This window comes from Medicago truncatula, chromosome 5, assembly GCF_003473485.1.
Source record: "Medicago truncatula cultivar Jemalong A17 chromosome 5, MtrunA17r5.0-ANR, whole genome shotgun sequence".
Taxonomy (NCBI): Eukaryota; Viridiplantae; Streptophyta; class Magnoliopsida; order Fabales; family Fabaceae; genus Medicago; species Medicago truncatula.
In genome coordinates, this window is record NC_053046.1 from 31608820 (window position 1) to 31636586 (window position 27767).

General features: G+C 31.8%; 1 protein-coding gene and 4 non-coding genes across 5 annotated transcripts; 4 read left to right on the top strand and 1 right to left on the bottom strand.

Moving 5' to 3' along the window:
• Positions 1 to 7184: 7184 nt before the first annotated feature.
• On the bottom strand, positions 7185 to 11577 carry LOC11426314 (rRNA-processing protein UTP23 homolog). Its single transcript, XM_024783422.2, has 7 exons — positions 11410 to 11577; positions 11121 to 11311; positions 10937 to 11017; positions 9626 to 9746; positions 9106 to 9420; positions 8058 to 8120; positions 7185 to 7606 (listed from the first exon to the last, which is right to left on the bottom strand). The coding sequence occupies exons 2-7, from the start codon at positions 11309 to 11311 to the stop codon at positions 7520 to 7522; spliced, it is 858 nt and encodes a 285-aa protein (XP_024639190.1). The 5' UTR covers positions 11410 to 11577; the 3' UTR covers positions 7185 to 7519.
• Positions 11578 to 26898: 15321 nt separating this feature from the next.
• LOC112422349 (small nucleolar RNA SNORD25) lies at positions 26899 to 26984 on the top strand. The gene has a single exon (XR_003012711.1). It is a non-coding gene; the product is annotated as a small nucleolar RNA SNORD25 (small nucleolar RNA).
• Positions 26985 to 27043: 59 nt separating this feature from the next.
• Positions 27044 to 27184, top strand: LOC112422311 (small nucleolar RNA snoR136). Its single transcript, XR_003012678.1, has one exon. It is a non-coding gene; the product is annotated as a small nucleolar RNA snoR136 (small nucleolar RNA).
• A 91-nt stretch (positions 27185 to 27275) lies between these two features.
• On the top strand, positions 27276 to 27360 carry LOC112422294 (small nucleolar RNA snoR31). Its single transcript, XR_003012662.1, has one exon. It is a non-coding gene; the product is annotated as a small nucleolar RNA snoR31 (small nucleolar RNA).
• A 248-nt stretch (positions 27361 to 27608) lies between these two features.
• LOC112422291 (small nucleolar RNA snoR83) lies at positions 27609 to 27747 on the top strand. Its single transcript, XR_003012659.1, has one exon. It is a non-coding gene; the product is annotated as a small nucleolar RNA snoR83 (small nucleolar RNA).
• Positions 27748 to 27767: the final 20 nt, after the last annotated feature.

Sequence of the window (27767 nt, forward strand, 5' to 3'; positions counted from 1 at the left end):
CATGTAACTCAGCTTTCATAGCTTCTTTCCAACATTCAATCTTACAAGCTTGATTATAGGTCTTAGGTTCAGGGTTAGAAGAAACAGTTAGACAAAAATTTTTATATGAAGGAGTGCAATGATCATATGTCAAAACAGAAGAGAGAGGATATGCCGATTTACCTGAGTCAGAGAGTAATTGTGATTCAGAAGAAGTAAGGAGACTGCAGTGATAGTCTTTAAGATATGCCGGTGTTGTTTTAGGTCGTGCAGATCGTCGAATAGGTACATCTGTTGTGGTCTGATCTGGAATAGCTGTTGCAGAAGATGTAGCATTAGGAGGGGTAGAATTATGTGTTGTAGAAGTATCAGAATTATCAAGGTTTTGAGAGAGAGGAAAAGAAGAATTTGGAATAACAGATGATTGGATGGGTTCATGATAGGAAGAAAGATGTGAATTATCAACGGAGACATGAGGTGTAGAGGAATCAGGGGAACATCGTTCATGCAATGTAGAAAATGGAAAAGATGATTCATGAAAGATGACATTTCTTGATAAGAAAAATTCATGTGAATGAAGATCATAAAGAAGGTAACCCTTGGTGCCTTCTCTATATCCAAGAAAAACTGATTTTCTTGCTCTAGAATCAAATTTGGTTCTATGACTTTGGATGGTGGAGGCAAAAGCAAGGCAACCGAAGACTTTTAGGTGAATTAAAGAAGGTTGTTGTTGGTGAAGACATTCATATGGGGATTTATTTTGTAGAAGGGGAGTTGGGATTCGATTAATGATATGGACAGCTTGTTGAATTGAAAAATGCCAAAAATTGGTAGGGATATGAGATTGAAAGGAGAGGGCTCGAGCCACATTAAGGATATGTTGATGCTTCCTTTCTACAATACCATTTTGTTGAGGAGTCTCAACACAAGACCTTTGATGAATGATGCCTTTAGAAAGATAAAATGAAGGCATGATGAACTCAAGTCCATTATCACTTCTCAAGCATTTAAGTTTCTTATGGAATTGAGTATCAATGAAAGAAATGAAATTCATGAGATGATTTCTTGTTTCACCTTTACATTTCATAAAAATGACCCATGTAAATCTACTAAAGTCATCAACCAAGGTTAAAAAATATTTAAATCCGGAAACAGAAGGGGTAGCATAGGGTCCCCAAATATCAACATGTAGTATATCAAATATTTGAGTGGAATGAATAAGACTATGAGGAAATGATGTTTTCTTATGTTTTGCATAATGGCATATATCACAAGGAGAGTGGGTACTGGTGTATTTTACAATGGGAAACTGAATGGAAATACATTTGTGTATGGAATCCGAAATGTGACCCAATCTATAATGCCAAACATTTGCAGAATCAGTTGACTTAGACGACAAACTTGGAAAAACAGAATTACAAATTGAAGCAGAAACTAAACCATTATTTTGAGATTTATTTAGCAGTGAAGAATCCAACACATACAGTCCTCCAAACTTCTTAGCTGTACCAATCACTCTCTGATTCAAAATCTGCACAATAGAACATGTATCAATAGAAAACAAGAAACTGGCATTAGAAGTTTTCAAAAATTGAGATATTGAAAATAAATTGATGTTGAAATCAGGAATGTAGTAAACATTATGAAGGATAAGTGAATTGGATAAGGATACTGTGCCTGCTATGGTTGTCACTATTTTATTACCATTTGGTAGTGACATGGAGATAGGTGGAATGTTGTAGAAAGAAGAAAAATTTTGCAAACAGTGAGTGATATGATCAGTTGCTCCTGAGTCTATGACCCAAAGAGTAGATTTCTTACCGATTATGGGAGTGGATGTGGAAGTATAAGCTGCGGGAAGTGAGATAACTGAATTGACAGCAGGCTGAGGCATAGTAGCATTGGTGTTTGACGTTGAAGCTTGCAAATTTGAATGTTGTAGAAGCTGCAAAATCTGATTATATTGCTCATGGATAGAATTCAGTGAAGGGCTGCTAACAGATCCTTGGTTCTGGACAGCATCAGTATACTTTTGTTCAGAAACCGCAAGATTCGCTGACTTAGGACCTTTGTTTTGATAACCAGGAGGATAGCCATGGAGAAGGAAACAAGTCTCAATTGTATGATTATGTCTTCCACAATGACTACAAGTGCGAGTAATGCCTTGATTATGTCCTCTTGTTCCATTATAAGATCCTTTACCTCGACCTCTATAGCTAGAAGAACCACCACGAGCAAAACCTTTGTTAGAATTGGTTTGCTGAACTTGATTAACAGCTGATTGTTGATCAACAGGAATTTCACCAAAAACAGGAATATGTGTTTGTCTTTCTTGTTGAAGTACAAGAGAAAAAGTCTTATCCAGTTCAGGCAAAGGATTAATTAGCATAATCTGAGAGCGCACATGTGCATATTGCTCATTCAAACCTTTCAAAAACTTAATTACTTTGTCTTGCTCATTATACTTTTTGAGATCAGAAGCAACACCACAAGTGCAAGGGATGGCACAAGTGCAATCACGAATTGGCCGGAAGTTCTGAATTTCTTCCCACAAAGTGGTTAATTGTGTAAAATAGGAGGAGATATCAAGATTACCTTGTTGAAATTTAGCCAATTCCTCAAGAATATCAGCAACTCTGAAAATATCACCCTGTGCAAAACGGTTCTCCAATCGCTTCCAAACCACGGAGGCTCGATCACACCAAATGATTGATTTCACAATGGTTTCAGAAATACATCGTTGAAGCCAAGACAGAACCATGTTGTTACATCTTAACCATGGTTCATGAAGGAGATCTGAAACAGGAGGAGGATTTAGGGTGCCATCAACAAATTTCAATTTGTTCTTGGAAATTAAGGCGACCCGCATAGATCGCGACCAAGTCTGGTAATTCTTGTTATCCAATGATGGAGTAACAAGAACAAGTGATGGATTTTCATTAGGATGCAAGTAGTAAGGATTTGAAGGATTGGTTGCAAAATCAAAAAATGGTGGATTCTCCATAGAGATGAAAGAAATCAAATAATCAAGGAATCAAATGAACAGCGGAATGAAAACTGAAAATAAAAATTCAGAAATTGAATAATAAAGAGGATTCTTGAGATGAATCGATCAACAAGAGAAATTGATGAAGAGATTCACAACTGATACCATGTTAATATTTAGAACACAGTAGAAAATAGAAAGACAAGTGATATATAATTCTCATTGATCTGTGTGTAAAAGTACATGACAGGTTTATTTATACACTAAAATAAAGAGAAGACTAATCAACATGTATAAATACAATTGAATAGAATACTAATAAGCAGGCTAACTAATAGGTTATAGTTAATGATAATTAAATTAAATATTAACATGTAACATATATTGATACTAATACTCTAGAAGTACACAATATTTACATGTTAATTTATATGCATTTCGTTTGTAAATGGTGTAGACAAGGAATTGCTAATTTTAAGTAATAACTATACATACAAGTGTATGTAATTCAAGTGAATGTTTTTTATGATGTGGACTATTGAATCTATTATAATTTTTTATTATGCAAATAAAATTCACTTGCACACATCATTAACATTGTAGAAAAAAATATGACTACAATGTAAATCATCAAAGACATTTTAATGTTTTTCTACTATAGTGTAATCATCAGAGATTTAGTAATGAAGTTACATATCTAGTCATGCTTCTGGTTTCACACTCTACACCTGTGAAACCCGGATACCAGATACGATACTGCACCGATACGTCGATACAGAAAAAAATTAAAAATCAAGATACGATACGGTTGGGATACGTTAATAAAAAAATTATATAATTAAATGTACAATATAGTTATAACCATTTTTTTTAATATGCAAATATATTAACAAGCAAAAGAAACCGGTCATAGGCTCCTAGCACATCAACATAAATATAAATAATATTGACGATTAAGAGAGTGATGATTAGTCAATTAGAAACACAATATATCCACAAAAAAAAAAAAAACACCATTAGTGCTATACTATATCCAAAATGAACATTGTTAGTGTTATACTATATCGATCCAAAAAAAGCACTATATTCAAAAAAGAACACATCACTACTCAGGAGTTAAGTTATTTTAGTTAACATTAATTGGGAAATATCAGGGCAGATATCGGTGCAGAATAATTATTGAATACTCTCCTGGTACGTGTATCGGGAAGTATCGGATAATTATTTTTTTTAAAATAAAATTTAATCTTCGGATACTCTCCTGATACGTATCGGGAAGTATCAGGCAGGTATCGGTGCAGGATACGCAGGGGATACGGTACGTCATCCATTTTGAAGTATCGGAGCTTCAGCTACACACATCATCAAAGACATTTTAATATTTTGGTGCTATTAAGGATATTAAATACTTTTTCTAAGTTAATACTCCACGTTACTCTTGAATTATTATAACTTCTCAGATGTTTCATTAGATACAAAGATTTAGTAAATGTACAACATTTTCCTCATAGTATAATCCAAAACCACTTGTGATCGATAATTTTGTTTAGGGGTCTTAATATATCTCAATATTTTCATGCCCAAAGATTACAAGCTCATTAACCTTGTCCGGTAAATATGGCATTGGTCTTTTTTCTTTTTCTTAGTTAAAGATTTAGTATTGTTATTAAGCTTAAGACTTAGTTAAATAACTTATTTTAATATTTTGTATTAACTAGTAGTTTTTTAAACAACAATAGGATGGGATTGAGTCCAGAAACATGATATGTGCATAATTGGCGTCGAATTATTTATAATTATTACTAATATAAAATATGGTCAATTATTTTACCAAAAAATATGGTCAATTGTTATTGAGCACTAATTATGGATAAATAATTTGATTATAAATGGACCGTGATGGGTTTGACGATTTAATAAGTTCAATAAGAGATCTCTATCTTGAATCGTTTAACTATTAAAACTTTATCACTAAGACGTTTAGAAATACTGTGAAACCTAATCTATGAACCTAAAGATGATGAGGATAGTGCAGGCCTCTCATAGTTGCTCTCTCATCGGTTGTGTCAAATCATATATGTCTGATAAAATATGGGTAGAGTTACTTGATGACAATCAAAATCGTTTATTTTTCTTTAATTATTTGTGTTATATTTATAATATAAATAGAATATTTTATATGTTGCTAATAATAATTTATCCTGGCAGACAAGCATGGGATGAATGATCGATTATGAGACAAGTATATATGAAGCCAATGAAGTAGTTGTCTGTCCAAAAACTGCATGCAACCCGAAAATTGGATATCAGTACAGATAAACCTCTTCTATACGCTTATCAAAATATCACATGCAACAAAAAACACACGCATGTATTTTAGTCCCACTACTTTTCTGAAATCTTTCAATATCAAATCTCAACCATTTTCTAGTTCAGTGATTCATATTTACGTTTCCATGTGGAAAATGATAATAACCTTAACTGACCCATTAAATTAGGTTCTATATTATTTCTTTTCAAGTAAAAAATTTAACAGAAATAGAAAAGTTAGTTTTCTAAGTTGTGTTATGTTCCTTGCAATGTAATGCTTTTACTTGTCGAAGAAAGAAAAGAAACGTGAATCTACTTAATTTTAATTCATATGAATGAATGAATGAATGGATCCCCAATTCCCCATAACTTTACGTCAAGTGTATTATTTAATTTATTTACATTAGGGTTCTTTATATAATTTTTAACCAATTATATATGGTTGAGCTATTTTATGCTCACACTAGATCTTTTTTTTCTTTTTCTAATCAACATAAACATGGCTTAAATTTGAGATATATGAACATGAGGCCCGTGTGCATTACATCATGTGCAATTAAGTTCGATGGGTTTTGTGGCTTGGCTTTTAGGCAGATCTTAGGGCTCATTTATGTTTGCATGTGTATAGTTAATCTAAGTTTGAGGTTCTAGTTCGTATAAAATAAGTGGAGGACTATAATTGATTGACAAGTGGGTGTCCTTTAATTTGTTTTCATGGTGGACAAAAATTGAGGATCACCCATGTTTGATTTATGAAGAAAAATAAAATAAAATTGTTAATAATTGTTATAAATTTAATGAATGACATGCAAGATTCAAGTGATTAATAAATTTTAGTTAAAAACGAACTGATAGGGAATTTCGAATTCGATATTTGGCTGAACAATCTTTAAAAACTAGAGGTTAAGCTTTAGTTTGATGTTATGGGATGCAGTATCCTCCAGATTAGTTTCTTCTCTTAGACAATAAAACTAATATCAACAATAAAAATGAAATTAAAAATATTAAGCTGAGCAAAAAAAAAAAAACTTGGGGCCTTCAAAACCCTACGAAGTCCCTGTCCACAGAATTAAGTCATAATCTGATGGTTAACTTTGTTTCTGAATACGATATCGATTTTTAGCATCCAAATCTTAGTGGCTTTTAGAGGTTACATAGAGTTCTTTTGATACTTCACTTCATGACAATTTAACATGGTTTATGCCTTACAAGTTTGGTTTATGACTTTTGGTAGCTCTGTTAGGTCGTTTATCAATTTTTATTTTCATTATTTCCTAATCCACATAAGTGAAGATTTTGATTGATAAAGACTTTCTCAACCTCCTCAATTCATATAGTTGCATACAGCATACTGTTTATATACAATAATAGAAATGTTAGTTTAGTTCACTCTCAAATCAATTAATGGAATACAATTACTTGTAAGCACCAATATAAAGTTAAAATAGAAATCAAATAAAAAACTTCGCAGCATTATTGAACTCAACTGAATTACATATATAATTTTGAGAAGTTTGTTTTTGAACATTAGGTACGTAATTGTCTAATAGGTTCTCTCTATATGAGGTAATCATATTTGAGGTGTACGTCGGTCTGCGACACCCAACATGTGTTGGTTTACGTCGGTTTATATAAAATAAACAAGATACTTAAGAAATTTGATGATTTTTCTATCATCTATCTGCCAGTTTAAATTGACTTATTTGAATTTATTTGTTCAGTTTACTTTCATAAACTCTAAGAAAAATTATGATAACAGTTATGACTTATACAAAGTAAATTAACTTTATTTTATCTTTGTTGTAAGAATATTTTTTACACAAGTGTTTACCATGAACAGCAGATTAAGTTACTTATCCAAGTATATCAACGTGATAAACGACTAAAATGTTGTGTAATTTCATAATCATATGGCATAAATACAGCATCGAAGGGTTTCATAAAATCCTTCTTACTGTTAAAATTAAAATATATGAGCTGCTTAATTATAATGTGTCACTGTGATGAACACTCAGACAGTAGTAACTAGTAATGGAATCTAAAGTTCCTTACAAACTTAGCATTGATGATACTCAACATTACCGATAACTTTGATAAAAATCAATAATGGCCAAATAGAAACATAGTATGATAAAATTACAAAATACAACTAGTGTACTTTCCCGTGCCATGCCAACATAAATTAAAATTTGGCATTCTCTCTAAACTCATTCGAGGAGCTAATCCATATAACTAATGACCTACTTAACTCTCTGTTTCTGTTGATTTTTGTCCTTTCCGCGACCTCTTCCTTTTCCTGCTTCTCTTCACTGTGTTGTCTCCTTTGGTTTCCTGCGTAAGAGTCAAGTAAAGGAAACATCTAACAGATCAGTAAGAAGCATGCAAAATATAAGTTCCAGCAGATAAGACACATTTAAAATATGCTATATACTATAAAATAGCTGAACTAAACTAAGGGGTTTGGAATTTGTTTAATATGCATGCATAAACAAAACCAGAACAGCTAAGTATATAGCATCTAAACTGTTTTGCGCAGTTGCAACAGCCAACGCTATCTTAAATTGAAAAGAAAACTAGCATTACAGAATTCAGTTTTTCAGGTTAGACGGTATTCTAAAAAAGACATGGTTAGCAGAAGGGTTCGGCTTGGAACTATTGTCGGCCTATCATAAGCAGCCTTAATTTGCAATTTTAAGAGTCATGACAAATTGAAGAAAAGTTAACAGATTAGTGTTTTCAAGTTCAAATTGAAGAAACATTTAAATTTTGCCAACAACCCTACCTTTGTAGGATTATTTTGGTTTTCACGACTTTTCTTCTTCTTGCACGAAAGTGGGTTTGGACCCTGCAAAGTTCATAGCAATATCATCAAAAAGTGACGCAATACAACTGTTACAACAACAACCAAATAGTATCCCACTAAGTATGGTTGGCTACATAGATCAAATTACACCATAATCAATGCAATAACTGTTCTGTTTTATAGGGGAACTGTTGGAAACAATAAATTAATATGAATCATCCCAGCATACATGTGAACATGTTTATATTTGTTAAGTTTCAAGGAAACATCATAGAACACAACTTAAAATCAAAACATAATACATCTGCAGAAAAATCTACCTCTGGGACATCATGATCAATAAATGTTCTTAAAACTATTTGACCCATCAAATGTTTTCCAAATGCAACAAATTTTATAGTTACCCTCCTAATACCCATTAACATGACCATATTTTCATTTTTACAAAATTATCGTAGGATAACATAGAGTAAATGGAGGGAGAGAAAACCATAGCTCTTTATTTTACTAAACCGTTCAAGTTATAGAAAATTTTGAACACTCAAAGCCAAAATCCAAAATACACGGCCATATAACTATATTATCAAAGTGCATCAAGTGCTGCAGGTAAGAGAGGGGGAGAGAAAAAGAAATTAATTTGTGGCAAAAATATATCAAGTCTGTATGAACAAATTAATTTCTAATTGGCTGCTACCAGCTTGTTTTATCAACAAAAGAATACTGTCAGTTAGTTAACAGTCACTTCCATGTGGTAGTGTAAGCTGGAGTCTTTTAGTTCTGTCAGCATTATGTCCCTAAAATATTCAGTTACATAGTTACTGTTATAATCAGCTAAGATATCACAGAATAATAGACCATCTTTCTCAAGTTATATCATTTCCTTTGGTTTCTAAATTTCCTATATGTTTCTCTCATTACCTCTATCAGCTACAAACAAAATGGTAAGCTATAAGCCTATCTATGTTTAGACATGTGAAAATCAATAACCAATCAAGAAAAAAGACGCAGCACAAAATTAAAATATAACCTTTGCTTTTCTTCTCTTGAATTGAGGTTTATCCCTGACGCCATTCTGATTCCTTGAAATTATGCTTCTTTTTATTGCCTGTGCACTTGCAATCGAATCTCCTAAATCATTGTTTTCCACTATTTCAGCATTGGAATTATCAGCTTCACCATCAGCCAGTTTCTTCATAGCCCTATCCTTAAATATCTGGTACTCTTTATCGGTCATATGCAATCGTCTTTCTTCAGAAGTTTTGACATACTCCTTCTGAAATGCAGATGGAGATTCGAGGAAAAGAGCATTTCTGAGACCAAATATGAGGGGCACACCAGGTACCTGCAACAAGCGGATAAAGACTAAACATATGTACAATGGGACAAATTTACACAAAGTCAACATATTTTAGACGTAAATACGCAGAAGTTCAGTGGCACTGTGACACAGAACATGCCATTAATGCAAATAACATTTTATCATGTTTACAAAGTGACAGCAACATATTGAATTGGTACAATCAACATTACAAAAAAAATATTCCAACCTCTTCCAACTTCTTCCGTAGGTCAGTGTCCTGACTAGCAACAAAGAAGTGCTCGGAATTATTTTCTCCAACAACCTCCATGATGCAGGAATCGGCCCTCACACATTTATCATGCTCGCATCTGCAAATTGGAATTTAGATCAAATTATAAAACCATCACCACAGCAATACTTGTGCTCAAATATCTCAACCCAAAACAACAATCCTTTCCAGTCTAGTGGACTAATCAAATATTAGATACTGATTATTAAGACTTAAAAAGTTAACAGCTTCGATTCTTCACATTAGGCAGCCTTTTAACATGTCATTTCAGTCGGCCAGAAAAGTGATTCAGAGTAGGAATGTCAAGGTCAGTTCTATACATATTTGGGTCTATAAATATCAATTCTCAATGCAATTATATCATTTATAACAGATCTCAATGAGGGTAACAAAGTAAGTACACTAGTGATTTGGGTGATCCGCAATATTAGATACTGATGATTAATCAATTGGGCGAGGAGCTAAAGGTGGCTTTCTTGCCAAATAACAATATAAGGGGCAGAAAAAAATTAGAAAGAACTTCAAATATGAGCAACAAGAGTAAATGAAAACCTAAAGGATTTAAAACGCTTAAATTCTTCTGAAACTTCAAAGTTGTTTCTTCATTGAGGCAAAAGGAGGTGTTGCTTTGTGTCTAACAAAAACTTATTGGACTGAATTAGACAGACCCACTTTCTTCAAATTTGTGTTTTCTCAACCTAATATAGTGTTGATAATGGTGGAATATAGAAAAAGGGCAGAAATTTATCATATAAAGATGCCATTGCAGCCTACGGTGCAGCCATGGCAGGAACCCCTTTACAAATTGCCTATGGGGATTGTCAAAAACTCCGATATTGCCAGTGGCCACCATTTAACAACACTAACCTAACCAAGCCTTCCAAAACTACATCACCCAAACATGCTGACCGAATTATTCGGAACCAGCCCATTTGACCCCTCTCTTAAATAAAATTAGTATAATAAATTTACATTTAAAGGGTCTCAGCCTACTCAATCCGGTATCATTCATCATGCACATCTATCTTAATGACACAGGAAAAGTTTGTTAAACAACTAGGCTCTGTTTGGATAACCAACTTAATTTGCAGCTTATAGCATAAACACTTATCATGATAAACGCTTATGCATAACCTATTTCCATAACAAAAGTATAAATAACGTTAAATTGTTTTCGTAAAGTCTCCTAAACAGTCTCACCAGTGCCTATATCACTAGATAAGCTCAAATACACAAGTCAATTCAAACAGCAGTAAGAAGTGTGTATACCTTGCAATTATAAGATCATTCGCTGCATCAAGAGCCTCTGAATACGACTTCCCAAGCCGTTTCAATTCAGCAACAACACATCTACATCACCACAATCCAAAACTCAAATCAACAACACGAAAAAAAAAATCAAAACAAAAACAAAAGCACCCAAAACAAAACAAAACAAAATAAAAACAAAAACCTTGTTGTGTAGAGCTTGACAGTGGCACTAAGAATATTGGCAAGAGCAGTATCAGCAGGTGTTATACGATTGACAATAAGGTGATTAACAAATGTTCCATCACATAGAACTTTGTAAGGTTTTCGAAAACCAAAACATGCAGTGTAAAACGTTAAACTCTTCCTATGTCTCTTTTGTTTCTTAACCTTCATCTACATAAAAAAATCAAAAAAGGGTATTCAAATTAAACAACAAAGAAACTAAATTTGAAGTTTGGTGTTCAGTGATAATAACAAGTTCTTTCATATACCTTATACAAAAAATCTCAGCTGCCGGCGACGATCAACTCCGACGGCGGTTCCCGGCAATGTTTTGTTTATTGCGGCGGTTCGGTGACGACAGCGGCTGTGAGACTGAAAGGAGAATACGGTGTATGGAAATTGTGAAGGTTAATGGATAATGGATAATAACCGGTTAACTCAATGGTAACCGACCCGTTTTAAGTTTTGTCAAAATGGACTGGATCAGTTAAAATGAAATTGCTATGAAACATTACCTCATCGGCGGTTAACTGCCGTCGGTTAGGTTTTAACAGCAGTTAACTCTCTCCGTCAGTTGGCTTTCAACGGTAGTTAAATACCGTTGCAACTTGCAATCAAGCATTCACACAACATGTTCTGTTTTAAGAATCAACCAAAATTCAGTTTCTTTATTACCTGTAATTCAAAAAAACAACAATCCAGAGGTAGTACAACCTTTAAACCAATTATAATCACTCACAAGCAAGAACAATACATAATTTTGTACAATTGACCAAAATTAAATCAATTCGACATTTCGTTAAAATTACACGAATGTTCGAAATTCAACAAAAGTGCAATAGTAGGTGTAAATAATAACTTATTTGATGGAAGGGGAAAATAGGTGATGATGGAACAGTAAGTAGGAGTAGGTTTTTGTAATCAACAGTATCCATGCGCAATGGCAGTTAATTGTCGTTGAAAGCTAATTGATGGTGTGTTAACCGTTGTTGAAACTTAATCGGAAGTAATTAATTGTTGATGAGGTTATATTCGTCATTTCATGATATTTTATAGCAAACTTTGATGTGGGAGCGCAACAATTTTCCAGTTTTTATGCACACCCCTTAGATACAAGGGTAAAGTGACACTGAATGATGGTGTTTCATACATGATTATGTGATATTTTCTAATAGTATAAATTGTTTTACATAATACATCTTTCGATTTTATATGAGCATAAATAACTATTTTCACACTTATTAAGAAAATTAAGTATTCTCCTTTTCAGCTCTAAGTAATAGTGTTAAGTATGTGTTAAGTAAAGTAAGTTAAGTTTTGTTTATATTTGAGACCATTAAATGAGTTATATATTTATTTTTTTATATTTGAGAAAGGTGTTGAGTAGAAATCCTTTTGGGGATAGCTTGTAAAATGACCATCAATATTACTTGAATTAATAAAAATTTCTCCTTCCCGATTTTTTTTTAAAAAAGAGTGGTGTATAATAATTAAACACTTGTTATTATAAGAAAATATATAATTGCAAAAATTACACTTGTTTTAAAAGGGTTAATTCAAAATTTGACAGAAACGACAAACTTATGCTCACATCAATAACATAAGGGACCGGCATAAAAAAAACATGCAATTAAACAATAATTTTATTTCTATCATAACAATTGTTGGCAATAAAAGAAATAAGAATGAAGTCAATGAAGGCTAACTCAACTGGTAAGTAGTTAACTTTTTTAACCTTGAGGTCTGTCCTAACTTGGTAAATTATTTGTTGGAATCATGAACCATGGGGTGGAAGCATGTTTATGCACATTTAGAATGTACTCCTTCGTACTAAAATATAAGTAAAATTTGATCAACAAAAGTCAATGTATTTGATTCAAAATTTATATCAAATACATCAACATATGTTGACTCATTTTTACTTATATTTTGAAATGAATGGAGTATTATGTTTCTGCCTATGTATCCAAGGAAGAACAACCTCAAATTTTAGTAACCATCCTTAATCTCAACGATAGTGCTTCCGATGTATAAATGTAAACGATTCAGTGAATGCATAGCTGGGTTCAAGGGATTGTTCAAAGATTTCAGGAGCTTTCTAGTTGCTCATGATATGCTCTTGGGGGTTCTTATAATATAAACCCAATTTCCTGTTTTTCCTTTTCTTGTTTTACCTTTTTTATCATTTTTTTTTTCTTGAATTTGATTTATATCACCTCAGGTTTATGTATTTTATTCTTTGGATCTCGCTAACCAGTGCCCTTAGAGTATTGGTTAAAGAATCTACAAATAGAAATTTTGTCTTAAAAATATAAGATGTTACTTTTGATCAAGTAATGATTACATAATTTTTTCATGAAAACTTGTTTGTTTTGAATGGTTAACCAGTGCCCTCCTTTAGGGCACTGGTTACCATTACGGATAAATTTTTCGCTTGAAAAAAATAAAAATAAAATCAATTTTTTCTCATAAATTATCACCTTTATCATGTTTCATAATTCATAGGCATATCCAAGCCTCATCTTATCTTTTGCACATGATATGATTCCCTCTTATGATTTGATATGTGACTAGGAATAGGATTAGGCAAATGCTATTATATAACTATAATATAATATATCTTTGTTTAAGGTTATCCCTTTATCAATTAATCACAATCCTCCCATGACATTATAATTAAAAGACATTGTTGTGTTAGTGGGTGATATTCTATAAATTATTTCTTCCATCATGGGAAGGATGAAGAAAGATCCATAAGCTTATTCATTTGCTTAAAAAATTGAATTCCACGAAAAAGATCAAACATATATTTTATGACTAAATTATTACATTGTTCATTGTTTGCTTTGGCTAAGATATGGCACCCCCAAGCACATCCTAACAACCACGTGTATAGATGCTGTAGGTGCGTTATACATTCAAGTTTGTCGTTTTTATTTTGGAAACATTTTTTTTATGGATAATTACTTCATTTAAGTTTTATTTCTTGGAAGCTACAGATGCAGCTTTTCAACCATGAATGAATGCATTCTTGTTGCAAAACTTCAACTGAATGCTACAATTTGTGAAGTAAAGTAGATTTGTCAATCATAGATCGACGGAGGGAAAAAGATTTATATTTTGACAAATGTTTCATATAATAAATTAAAGGTGGTGAATGTTTCATAATAAATTAAAGGTCGCTCTAACTTGTACTCGATAAAGTTAAGGCAATAGAGAGAAAGTAAAAACATAATAATAATAATATGAGAGAGAAATTTGTCAAAAAAAAATTGTCGAAAAATAGTTGTACAAATATTATTTCTCTTTTAAAAATGTGCTAGCAAGGAGACCTTGTGTTTAAGGAGGGGCGGGATAACAATACCCCCATCCCGTCTCGACAAGTATAAGAAAAAAGTTGAATCGAAACCCACATTTAGTTATAACGGATTTCTCTGAAAAAAGTCTTCGGATGTGTTAGGTCATACAAGTTTTCAGATGAGTACTTAGACTTTGATATGACTTTTTTTTAGGGAAGACTTTGATGATTGACCTCCTTAAAAAACCTATTAAATAAGAATTTAAATTAACCAACCTATTTACTTCAAACACACCCTAATAGGCAATAAGTCAAGAATCAAAATTGTAGAAAAGGGAGAGGAATTCAAGTTGCCAAATTTTAATTGAAAGCATACGTGATGCTAGAAGTAACAACAGCGATAGCAATTTGTTGTCAAGTAGAACATGTCAAGAATAAACGGATAAAACTATGATTATACTCTTTATATAAATCGATGATGTAATTCAAAATCTTTTTTCTACATATAGAAACATTCAATCAATTCATAATGTCTTTTTATAATTCTATTTGATACATCATCCAACACTAAATGTGAATGTATCATGAGAGTCTAACATCTTAAGCTAAACGGTGTTTATGACTTTAACTGATGATGTTAACTAATGTCTTTGAAACATTTATTAACAAACTTCTTTTACACTTTTAAAATATCGACTACATATATTTTAAAATATTTTTATTATATTTGATTCTTTAACAAGTTACACGAACAACTTCTTAACATTTTTTTCTTTAAAAAAAAATTTCACATTTCTCATTTTATCATATTCATTTTCCACAATGGATGACATCAAATGTGGGGGACATGAAAACGTTGTAGGTATAGACAACAACAAAAACAATTAACAACAATACATTTTAAAAATCAACAATAAAACAAAACCTTCTTTTCCCCCACTTTATCTTTGTATATGATTTTTCTTTGAGAATATCGTCACAACCATAATTAGATACATAAATATAATAACTAAAAAAAATATCACAGCTAACATGGGGTGACTAAGATCCAAAATGAATCATGCTGGCTTTGAAAATGAAAGCACAAAAGAGTGACATCAATCGAATAATTTAGTGTGCGGCGACACGAAGTTGCGTATGTAATTATAACAAGATAGGTTAGTGAGAGTGACATGTATTTTGAAGGATTGAATATGGTTTGGTTTTTGGTTCATGTTCAACTTACTTGTCTAAAAAGTTAAACTTAATTTTTGCATTTTAGGGGTTTAAAAGTAGATAATGGACCACCTTATCTATGCTTCAATTGAAGAAATGGTGATATTATTGAATCAATAGGAAGGGACAATTTAAAGAGATGGATGATAATGTGGCAAGAGAGTTTTAGCCAAAAAAAAAAAACGTGGCAAGAGAATTGTTAGTTATAGCACTCTTATTTATTTATTGGGTCACACCATTTTCCTTAATTTTTTTTATTGAGAATATGTTGATTGGGTTTCATATACTAACCATGATCAGGAATTTTTTTAGAAGTTTTAATGTTGTGAATTCAGATCAAAATTCACATTAATATTTGCTCATTTGGTTAAGTTTAAATTTGACATACATTTAATTCTTTAAAAAGAGAAACAAAAAAAATTACAAGAAATTAACATCAACAATGACGGTCATAATTTTTATCCTTTGTCTGAATCTCTTGATGTGGTCAAAAGACTCAATGATTTATTCTCTAGGTGTACACAAGTATTTTCCAACCCTAAAATCTATTCCAAAAGAAACAATATTTATGTATCTTAATTTGCTTGATAAGGCCTACTTTGCCTCACTCCCACCTCATTGTTAGAACTAAAAACTGGAGCCTTTTATATATGGGTATCACTCTGCTTGTCTAACACTTCAAGAAACAACTTTGCGGACAATTGCCAAAAAAATAAGCAAACAAAGTGAAACAATCACTTTGTTTGTCTTCCACATCATGAAATGGCCTTATGAAATATGTATTGTCAAGCAAGAAAACCGCATTGTTTTTCTACTCTTTTGAGAAACAAGTGGCATCATCAACTTTCTTGAGAAGCAAAAAAAAAAAAAACTCAAAATGCTAACAAATGTACTTACATTTATCCAACAATGAAATTATCACATCAACAGAGAGATTCAAATTCAAGTCCTTGTAAAATTCGGTTTGAATTCAATTATCAATTATTCCAAACTAAATTGACACTCTATTTTATCTACACACCTATATTATTATTATTTTTAGGGTTAATTATTGAAATTGACATGTAATATAAACGAAGTCTCAAAATGACGTTGTTAAATAAAAATCACATATTCTAACCCTGTAATTCGAGATTCTTATTATTTATGATCATGTGATATACGTAAAGTCCAAAAAAGCAACCTAAAGATTTAATTTTTTCATGATTTTTTAGAGGCATGTTAAGAAAGTTAAAATATGAACTGACAGAAAAAATTAGAAATTTTCGATAAGCAACAACTTAATTATGAATTTTTAAAGCGTCAAAAGCTCAAAAAACAAGAATGAAAATCTCAACCTATAAATCAAATTGTGAGCTCACTATTTGTAGAGGCATCTATAAAAATACACAAAAAGGATCTACAAAGTTTCATAGCGTTTAGAAGAAGTTTCAATTTATTTTTGTTTTCCAACTAAAACGTGCAAAATTGAAATTTTGTTTCTATTAAGCGACTCACATGTCAAATTTTATTCCCTAATTTTGTAGGCATGGTCAGAACATAATGAATTTTTTCAGTTTTTAAACGAGAGACAAATTAATTATAAATTGTTTAAGAAATTCATAATTATGGGGAATAAAATTCATAATTAAAGACAAAGTGGTCCTTTTAAGTTTCAAAAGTCTCAAACAAGTCCTTTTAGTTTTTGAATCGTTTCAAACAAGTCCTATTGTAGATAGCATAGTTGGTAATTGCTTCCTTCAACTCATCTTTGGTACCAAATCTGGCTCCTAGCACCCACTTAAAATTAGTCATCTTTTTAGGCATGACAAATGGTGGATAATGCTCTTTGTTGCTATCATCTGAATCATCACCATCATCCTTTAAAAGGACTTGTTTGAAACGATTCAAAAACTAAAAGGACTTGTTTGGGACTTTTGAAACTTAAAGGACTTGTTTGGAACTTTTGAAACTTAAAGGACCACTTTGGAAAAAACGAAAAACTTAAATGACTTTTAGATGCATTTGACCTAAATTGTCATTCCTAGAAACGGAAAATAACTTTTGTTCCTGAAACAGTAATTAACGTTTTCTCTATATTTCAATCTAAATAAGTGATTTTCACATAGATCTAGGTTTTTTCTTTATGATTTCATCATCTAAGTGTGGTGGTTTGTTGTTCGTCGTCTTGTGCGGCGCTGTTTGATTTTCCGTCTTCTTGCGGTGTTTATTTGATTCATATTGAAGATTGATTATTCAATCAAAGATTTGGGCGTCAACGTTGCAGATCTGGAGGCCATGGATATTCCGGCCACTTTAATTTTATCATATATTTTTGTAGGCATTATGCTGTTATATATGCTATTAACTTGGATGTTGTGAGTATGTTCGCAGATTCATTCTTTACGTTTTTAGCGGTGTTGAATGATATAGTCTCTCGATTTAAATAAATGAATATCATTTTGTTTTTGTCAAACAATAAAAAAAACTATCATTAATCAACCAAACAATAATTAATTACTGCTAGAGCTATTTTCGAACGTTCAAGGTGCATATGAACAATTCATAGGTGCTAAAGAGCAATTTTCGGAAAACAAAGTGTATTCAACGGACAATGAACAAGTGGGTCTTAATACAACCATGTGAAGAATTTATTCCACACCCCTATATTTTGCTTGGAAAAAAATAACTTTGTTGAATATAAATGATATAAAAAATTCCTGATAAATATGAGATTATACAGTTTTACTGGTAAATATGAGTTATTATATACACCTCTTATAAATAAAGGGATACTCCCTCCATCCCCAATTATTGGAAGAAAAAAAAAACTCTTTGTTTGTCTCAAAATATAAGCAAAACAACAAGTGTGACAAATTAAAAGTATGGTGCACAAATTAAAAGTATGGGCGTCAACATTGCAGATCTGGATGCCATGGATATTCTGGTCACTTTAATTTTATCATATATTTTTGTAGGCATTATGCCGTTATATGCTATTAACTTGGATGTTCTGAGTATGTTCGCAGATTCATCCTTTACGTTTTTAGCGGTGTTGAATGATTTAATATCTCGATTTAAATGAATGAATATCATTTTATTTTTGTCAAAAAAAACTATCATTAATCAACCAAACGATAATTAATTACTGCTAGAGGTATTTTCGGAAGTTCAAGGTGCATATGAACAATTCATAGGTGCCTAAAGAATTTATTCCACACCCCTATATTTAGCCTTCTACTCCTACTAGTTTGAGACAGGGCATATTTTGCTTGGAAAAAAATAACTTTGTTGAATCTAAATGATATAAAAAATTCCTGATAAATATGAGATTATACAATTTTACTGGTAAATATGAGTTATTATATACACCTCTTATAAATAAAGGGCTACTCCCTCCATCCCAAATTATTGGAAAAAAAAGCTTTTTATTTGTCTCAAAATATAAGCAAAACAACAGGTGTGACAAATTAAAAATATGGTGCACAAATGATTTTAGTCTTTAGATTTATTTTTCTTCACAATAATACCATGTACCCATCACACCCCTACTAAATTCTAATGCTTCACCCCAACTCTCGCATACTTTTCACTATTAGACCCTTAAATTCAAAGTTAGTACCGGTCTGTTTAGTTAACCCAAAAAAAGAGTTTTTAGCTTTTAGCTTATAGCTTATAAGCTCGTTTGACAAAAAAAGCTCTGTTTGGTAACACTTTTTCACCATGAGCTTATAGCTTATTTCACGAGCTTATAAGCTATTTTTCAGAAGCTATTCCAAGTAGCGTTTGAGCTTATAGCTTATAGCTTCTCACTTTTTCTTCCAATTTTACCCTTATTATTTCATTTAAATTGTATTTTTATCCATTATAATTTTTATAATAAACTACGTAATAAAGACTACTATCCCGTTATTCCAATTTTTGTATATATATCAGCTGACCTTTTTTTTTTTTTTTTGAAAAAATATATACCTTTGTTTTTTTTTTACGAAACAAAATACTATTATTCTATTAGTGTTACTTTTTTTTTTTTTGAGGTAAGTGTTATTTTCTTTATTCTCTGTTATTAGTATTACTCTATTAGTGCTACCTTTTTTTTTTTGTTTTTGAGGTAAATGTTATTTTTTTTATAAAGTGGAAACACTTAAATGATAATAAATATAAAATAAAATTTTAGTGAATAAAATTTAATTTAATTTATAATACATAGGATATATTAAATTAATAAATTTAAAGTATTTTTTTAAAGAAAAATTAGTTTACAAAATTACAAATACTTAAATTAATGATATAATTTTTATTATGAATTAAGAATACCCTTTATGTCATTTTACATTTATCAGCTAGTTGAACCGCTATTTTTACCAAACAGAGCCTACATACACAACACCTAACATGTTTCTCATCTCCTTAAATTCTTCAACCTTAAGTGGTTTTGTTAATATATAAGCTTGTTTGAGTTTTGTTAATATATAATACTTAGTTTCATTGTGTTTCTTGGACCACACGCAACTGGATTTTTGGCTAAGAAAATTGCATTAGTTGTTTATCACCGCCAAAAAATTGCGTGTTTTGAGAAATTTGAGGACACAAATATGAGTTTGAGAACCCTATCACTTAACTTTCACACTGCTTCTTATCATCATGAATTAACAAACCAAAATATGAAGTACCTTTTAGATATTTCAAAATTCTTTATGCATCAATCGTATGTGATTGATTTGGATTCAAACTCTAATTCATTATCTCCTTAATTAAGTATCACATTCATCAAGAATTAACGTGAGCTTTCTTAACAAAATTCATTTTAACACTCTCACTTTTATTCGATAAACAACAAGGTCATATTACTTTGGAGACGAATCCTTTATAAAGTGGTAGGATCCATACGTATTTTGTTTTAATAAGAGAGTGAATGTTAAAAGGTACGTTAAAATGAGTGTTGTTAGCGTATTTTACGAAGTAATGTTTTGTTAAATATAAAAGATGAAAATAACAAGTGGAGTCAGATAATTTAGTTTTCTCTTAAATCAAGACCACATAAATTGCCCTTCTCAAATAAAGAGTAAATTATTTTTTGTTGTTGTTGTTGTTGATATAGAGAGTGAACCTCTTTCAATAATGGAAATTTCTCTTTAGATAATTGTTCTAAGACACTTTGATCAAACAAAAAATGATATTTGTACAACTACTTTATTATAATTTTTTAACAATTTATTATCTCGGACTTATATTATATTATTATTCTCTCTCTTTATTTTTTTCTCTCTATTGTTTTGGACAAATGAGAAGAGAGGAAATGAAAGTTGTCATCAAAGTTGTTACATATGGTTGTACATATATCACTACTCTTAATCAAAATATTTCCAATGATATTAAATTTTTGTATATATTTTTTTCTTTGTTTTTGTATTGGTAACTTATATGTGATAATAATTCTCTTGTAGCAGAAAACAGAAAAAGAGACAAAAAATAAAAAGCAGAAGCTTGCTACAAAACAACTCCCAAACACATAAGGGAATTAAACCACCACTTATGTTAGTTTAAAGAAAAGTTAATGTGATTCGTTTTCAACCACAAAAAAGATTAAAGTTTATTTTTTTTTTAGAAGATGTTGAACCGCATTCCCCTTTTGTTGGCGAATCTGAACATTTCTTTCCCGCCAAATGACCCAGACATATGAAAATCAAATTAGATGAAGAACTAAACAGATTCTTTTAAAGACCGCCTAGTAATCCAAATTGAAGAAGATGACTTTAACATGTTCCAGATATTTCTAACAACATAAAAATTGAAAATCTATTTTCTTCAAACATAAGGAGGTAAGATATAAACTAGTTAAAAATCTTTTTTTTAGATAATAAATAAACACAAATAGCTTCAGATTTTTTTTCTTTCAAAATCTCTAAAAATAATCTCCAGATTTCTAACACAAAATCTATTTTTTTTCTTAAAGTAAAACAAACATACCCTAAATTTTTTCATGCTTCAGCCACGTCAAGAAAGAGGTAAACCGCATTAATTTTTTGGATAATGATGAAGGGGTACGAATTGCTGATGAACAAGGCATGAGTCAGGTTGCAAAAGAATATTTTGAGACTTTATTTTTAGAGAGCAATAGTACTCGTGCACCGGTTGGTAATATAATAGAAAAAGTTGTGTCTGATGATGATAATATTATGCTAACCGCTCCCTTTCAGGCTGAAGAATTTAAGGACGCTATGTTTTCTATGCATCCAGATAAGTGTCCTGGTCCGGATGGTTTTAATCCGGGATTTTTTCAACAATTTTGGTCTGTCTGTAATTCTGACATTTTTCAGGAATGTTGTGCGTGGCTCAAACATTGCATTAATCCCTAAAGGTAATGAGCAAAGAACCATGAAGGATTGGAGGCCGATTGCTTTATGTAATGTGTTGTACAAATTAGTGGCAAAAGTACTTGCTAACCGACTCAAAAAAATCTTACACGAATGTATCTCTGAGAGTCAGTCAGCTTTTGTACCAGAGCGCTCTATTCTTGATAACGTCGTGATTGCTATTGAGGTGGTCCATCATATGAAAGTTGGTAAGAGAGTTTGAGATAAAAATGTTGCACTTAAATTAGATATTAGTAAGGTGTATGATAGAATTGATTGGCTTTATCTCAAGGAAGTGATGCTTAAAATGGGTTTTGACAGTAAATGGGTACAATGGATTATGATGTGTGTTGAAACTGTTGATTACTCTGTCATCGTTAACAATGAGTTGGTAGGTCCGATTATACCGGGTAGAGGTTTGAGACAGGGTGACCCGTTGTCGCCTTATTTATTTATTTTGTGTGCTGAAGGCTTATCCCCTCTTATTCGGAAAGCAGAACGAACTGGAGACCTCCATGGCGTGTCTATATGTACTAATGCACCTACCATTTCTCACCTATTGTTTGCAGATGATTGCTTTTTGTTTTTCAGGGGTGATGATAATGAGGCACAAGTGATGAAGAATATTCTCCATACTTATGAACTTGCTTCGGGGCAGGCCATTAGTCTTCCAAAGTCTGAGGTTTTCTTCAGTACTGTTATTCCATTGCCTTTGAAGGAAACTATTACTAATATATTAGGTGTCCGAGCGGTGATGGGCACGGAAAAATATCTTGGCCTTCCGTCTATGGTGGGCAGAAGTAAAGAGGCGACTTTTGGTTTTATCAAGGACCGTATTTGGCACAAAATTAACAGTTGGAGTAGTAAGTGTTTGTCCAAAGCTGGTCGAGAGGTAATGATCAAATCGGTACTACAATCAATCCCATCTTATATTATGAGCATTTTTTTACTTCCAAATAAGCTTGTTGATGCAATAGAAAAATTGATTAATGCTTTCTGGTGGGGCCATGGCGGTAATATGCGTCGTGGATTACATTGGATGTCCTGGGAAAGATTGTCTGTTCATAAATTTTTTGGAGGCATGAGCTTTAAGGATTTGACCTCTTTTAATGTGGCTATGTTAGGGAAACAGGGATGGAGGTTCCAAACAGAGTCTAGCAGTCTTGTTTGTCGATTATTTAAGGCTAGATACTTTCCTAATTCTGATTTTATTGGGTCCAAAATTGGGCATAACCCAAGCTATGTTTGGCGAAGCATTTTTAGTGCAAAAATTGTGGTGAAACAGGGTGCACGATTGCGGATCGGTTCAGGGGTCAACATACCTTTCTTGGGAGCCCTTTGGCTCAATGATGGTTTGTCTTTATCCACAACTAATCCTATTTTTGAGCCTTTGATGCAGGTGAAATTATGTGACTTTATCGAGCAAGATGTTAAAATGTGGAAGGCGCCTCTTATTCACAGTTTGTTTGATGCGCAAACTGCGGAGCTCATTCTCAATACACCATTGCAGCCACTTGTATTGGAGGACAAAATGATTTGGAAATGGGAGAAGAGTGGTACGTATTCTGTCAAGAGTGCTTATAGAATTTGTGTTACTGAAATTGCAGACAATTCGCATATGCATGTCAATGGCCGGTGGAACCTTACTTGGAAACTAAAAGTGCCTCCTAAAATCAAAATTTTTCTTTGGCGTGTGTGTCGTGGTTGTTTTCCAACACGTGCTCGCTTAAATAGTAGAGGAGTCTCTTGCCCACTTGATTGTGTTCATTGTAATCATAATTATGAAGATAATATTCATATCCTTATTGAGTGTCCTAAAGTTGTTCAAGTTTGGCGGAATGCGAATTTATGGGACACAATTGGCAGGGTGATCCATCAAGACTATAATATTAGTGCTCTCATTTTCACCCTTTTACAAAATCTATCTTCAGGGAAATGTGAGCTGATGACAACAATTATATGGAGCCTTTGGAAATGTAGAAACATGAAGCTTTGGCAGCAACAACTTGAGACAGATTCGCAGGTGCTTCAACGTGCAATTCATGTACTTGACGAATGGCAAACAACCCAAAGAATTAGATCAAGCAGCAGTAACCAAACCATAACTCCACAGGTTCGGTCTTTGAGACAAGAGGATGCATCCTTTTCTACTTCTCTTAACAGGGTTGGGTTGGGCATGTGTCTTAGGGATGATGATGGCGCTTTTGTACTTGCAAGAACAGAATGGTTTGCCCCTATTTGTGATATAGATGTGGGGGAAGCTGTTGGACTACACACGGCTTTGGATTGGCTCTCTAATCAAAAATTTGATAATGTAGATTTTGTGCTGGATTGTAAAAAGGTTGTTGATTGTGTCAATTCTAGTCTAGAAGATAGTAGCGAGTTTGGATGTATTATCACTGCTTGTAAACAGCTGCTAGTTGATAGTTTTCAGAACTCTCATGTTGAGTTCAGCCGGAGGCAAGCAAATAGGGTAGCTCACGAGTTAGCTCAGGCAGCCCTATCTAATCCTAGCCCCCATGTGATTGATGATATACCTACATGTATTTGGCATATTTTATCTAATGAAGTGCAATGATTTCCTTTCCTAAAAAAAAAATGAAGAATGGAGGGAGTAGTTTTGTCATTGAATAATTATGTGAACAAGACTCACGCATTAGCCAAAATAATATATTAGATGAGAACAATTTTTTTGCACATGAGATAATAATAGTTTGGCTGTGTGAGAAAGAAAGAAATACCGAGAGAATATATAAATGTTTAAGAAATAAAATAGGTTTTTTATAAAAAAAAAAAGAAATAAAATAGGTTTGATGTATCGATTGGTATCCTAGAAGTAGAGGAAAGATGAAGAAAGAATTAAGAAGTGTCGATAGTTTTTTAAAATATGATAATGCCCCTAAATTAAAAAAGTTCTTCTACTTAAGCTAATTTAAACTTTTTTTAATTTAATTAATTAACCTTTCTTTTTTACAATAATTAAGTACTCCATAATTTCAGTGATTACATTAATATAACTATTTATTGATTCAAAGTATGTCAAATAATTCTATAGATTTTGGTTTGTTTAGTGTGAGATACGATTGACTTAATTTCAAAGCACTCCAATTTATAGAATTATTGAGAAATGTAAGTACTCTCAACTGTGCATAAATTAATCATCGGATTATTTATTTTTCCTTCAAAAATTCTCAATTAACAAAATTACTATCAATTTTTATTGCAGCATACATATACTTTAAATGAAGAAAAAACAATGTAATAGTTGAAACTCATGAAACCAAAAACAATGTAATAATGAAAACTCTTGAAACCAAAATTGTGAAAGTATCTTTTTCATATTTGAATTCACTGCAAATTACGTGCAAGGCTAGCAGGTATAAGAAAAGCAAACAAATTCGTGCAAATTGTGAAATTACAGACCCAAAAGTGTTATAATTTTTTTTTGGTTGGTGAAAGAAAGATAAAAAGTGCAAGTGGTATAATTCTTAAATCAACTTAGTTAACTTAGTCAATTCATTAACACAAAAAGAAAAATTAGTCCACTATTTAATTGTGAGATTATTAACAATTGAGAAAATAAATTGAGAGGACTAATTCATGCCCGTCCATTCAACGAATAAATTTTAATCACTTACATCAATTTTTTAATTGTGAGATTATTAATCACTATTGAATGAAAATACTCATTCTAAAATAAATATAAACAAAAGTGGTAGTTGTTTTTTGAAAAGTGGTAGTTGTTACCATTCTCACTATTTTAATCACATACATCAATTTTTTAATTACCTTTTATTTATATTGCATTCCAAAGGGAGTAGGTAAGATCAATTATTAATATGAAAATTGAGAATAAATAAATTTAATGGTAAAATTGATAACAATTGAAAGACCTTAGAGAAAATAAATTTAGAGGATAATTATCATCGATTCATTGTTTAAAAAATAGTCTCGCATTCAGTAAAATGGTATCAAAAGGAAAGTAAATTATGGACGTGGTTATTTGTCAATATCAAGAAAAGATGAATGGAACCCACTTATTGTAACTCTCTGCCTGCCTCTGGTACTCATTTCAGTCTCAATTATTAGTAATTTTCATTTTTTAAATTCATTGTATAAATAATATATGTGACCATAATATAGATCATATATATCATTTATTCAATATACTTAAAAAAATGAAAAATTGTCTGCTTGTCACATTAACCAAAGTTTTACTAATTTCTTAGATCTATGAATAAGTTCTACATTACTCTTTATCATCACTCACTTTGTTCCTCTCAATCACCATCCAAGACAATAGTTTGTCTCAGTCATGAATTCTCAAAGAAATGTTAGATTGATTACATTATCAAAATAAAAGTGAGAAGTAGTACTAGCAAATACAGATGTGTAAACAATAAGTCTCAATATATTTTTCTTGCAAATTATTTTGTTTCCTTGGGCCCTTATTAGGGTTTTGACCTAGCCACACAAAACCCATCAATCTCTCATACAATAAATCTAAACCCTCCAATCACTCATCTACTAGCCGTCCGATCAACCATCTTTCATTATATAACCAACCATACAACTATCTCATTCACCATCCGCCGTTACCATCCACTTCTATTCCTCTTGGCCCCTTTTCTAAAATTAGGGTTTCTCAATTATTAGGGTTTTTCAATTTTCTTAATTTTTTTGTTCAATTTTTGAATTAGGCTTCACTATCTGGTCGATGTGGATCAATTCAATTCCCATTCAGACTCGTTCCCTTGAAGCAATATTAATATGTGTTGTTCCTTCATTTCACTTCCAAAACCCCCTTTTTTGGTTTTGGGAGCATGAAAGAACAACTAAATTTTAAAAAAAATCGTATTTTTATCAATGGGTTTTCGTTTTTGATTAATTTGAGCAAATGGGTTTTGCTAGTTAACTGTGATGAGTCTTTAACAGACCTGTAATGAATTGCGGGTATGATCGCATTTTTATTGAACATCTAAGGGACTGAGTTAACTAGTTAATCTCCCATTTTCTTATTAATTTTTGTTTTTATTTTTTGTTATAATCCATTTAGTGGCTTCAGATTTTGATTTTAATTATGCTTGCACCTAATTTATTGTGTTTGCAATGTTCTATGAAGCCTATAATTGTGTTCCCCTCGCTATCCACTACTGCAAATCTAATGCTGTATATGGACGTCGGGGAACAAAATTTCAATTTTTTTTTACCATGTGATTAAATGGTTTAAGCCGTTTTGAATTATTGCTTCTAGATCTATGTTTGTTTGTTAATTTGATTTGAATTGTAGATAAGGATGAAGCAATATATATAATCCAACACTTGATCTGATTTTGTGATGCCAAATATATTTATTATGTTTCTGAATCTACATTTTGGGCTATAATCGTAATGTTTTGCTTGTAGGTTAATTTAATTTATATTTTGTAAATATTTGAGGAGTCTTAATTTGCACTATCATGTGATGAGTTTGGAATAAATCTTAGGACACCTTCCTACACAACATATGTTGTGGATGAGATGAATTATCCTTTCTGATGATGTTTACAAATTTCTCATTACTCTGTCACTAAGTTATTTTCTAGCTACATTTTAATTTTTTATGTGTTTGGCCTTCATAATCCCAGTTAAGATTGAATTTTTTTCAAGTGATTACACTGATTCATGGAAGGCCAACAATAAGTGTTGGAAGTTTCGCTGATAAATGCCTTTAATTGATTTTACATCAGGGTGTTTACTAGTAACTTTACCGCACACTCATTTCTAACTTTACCGCACA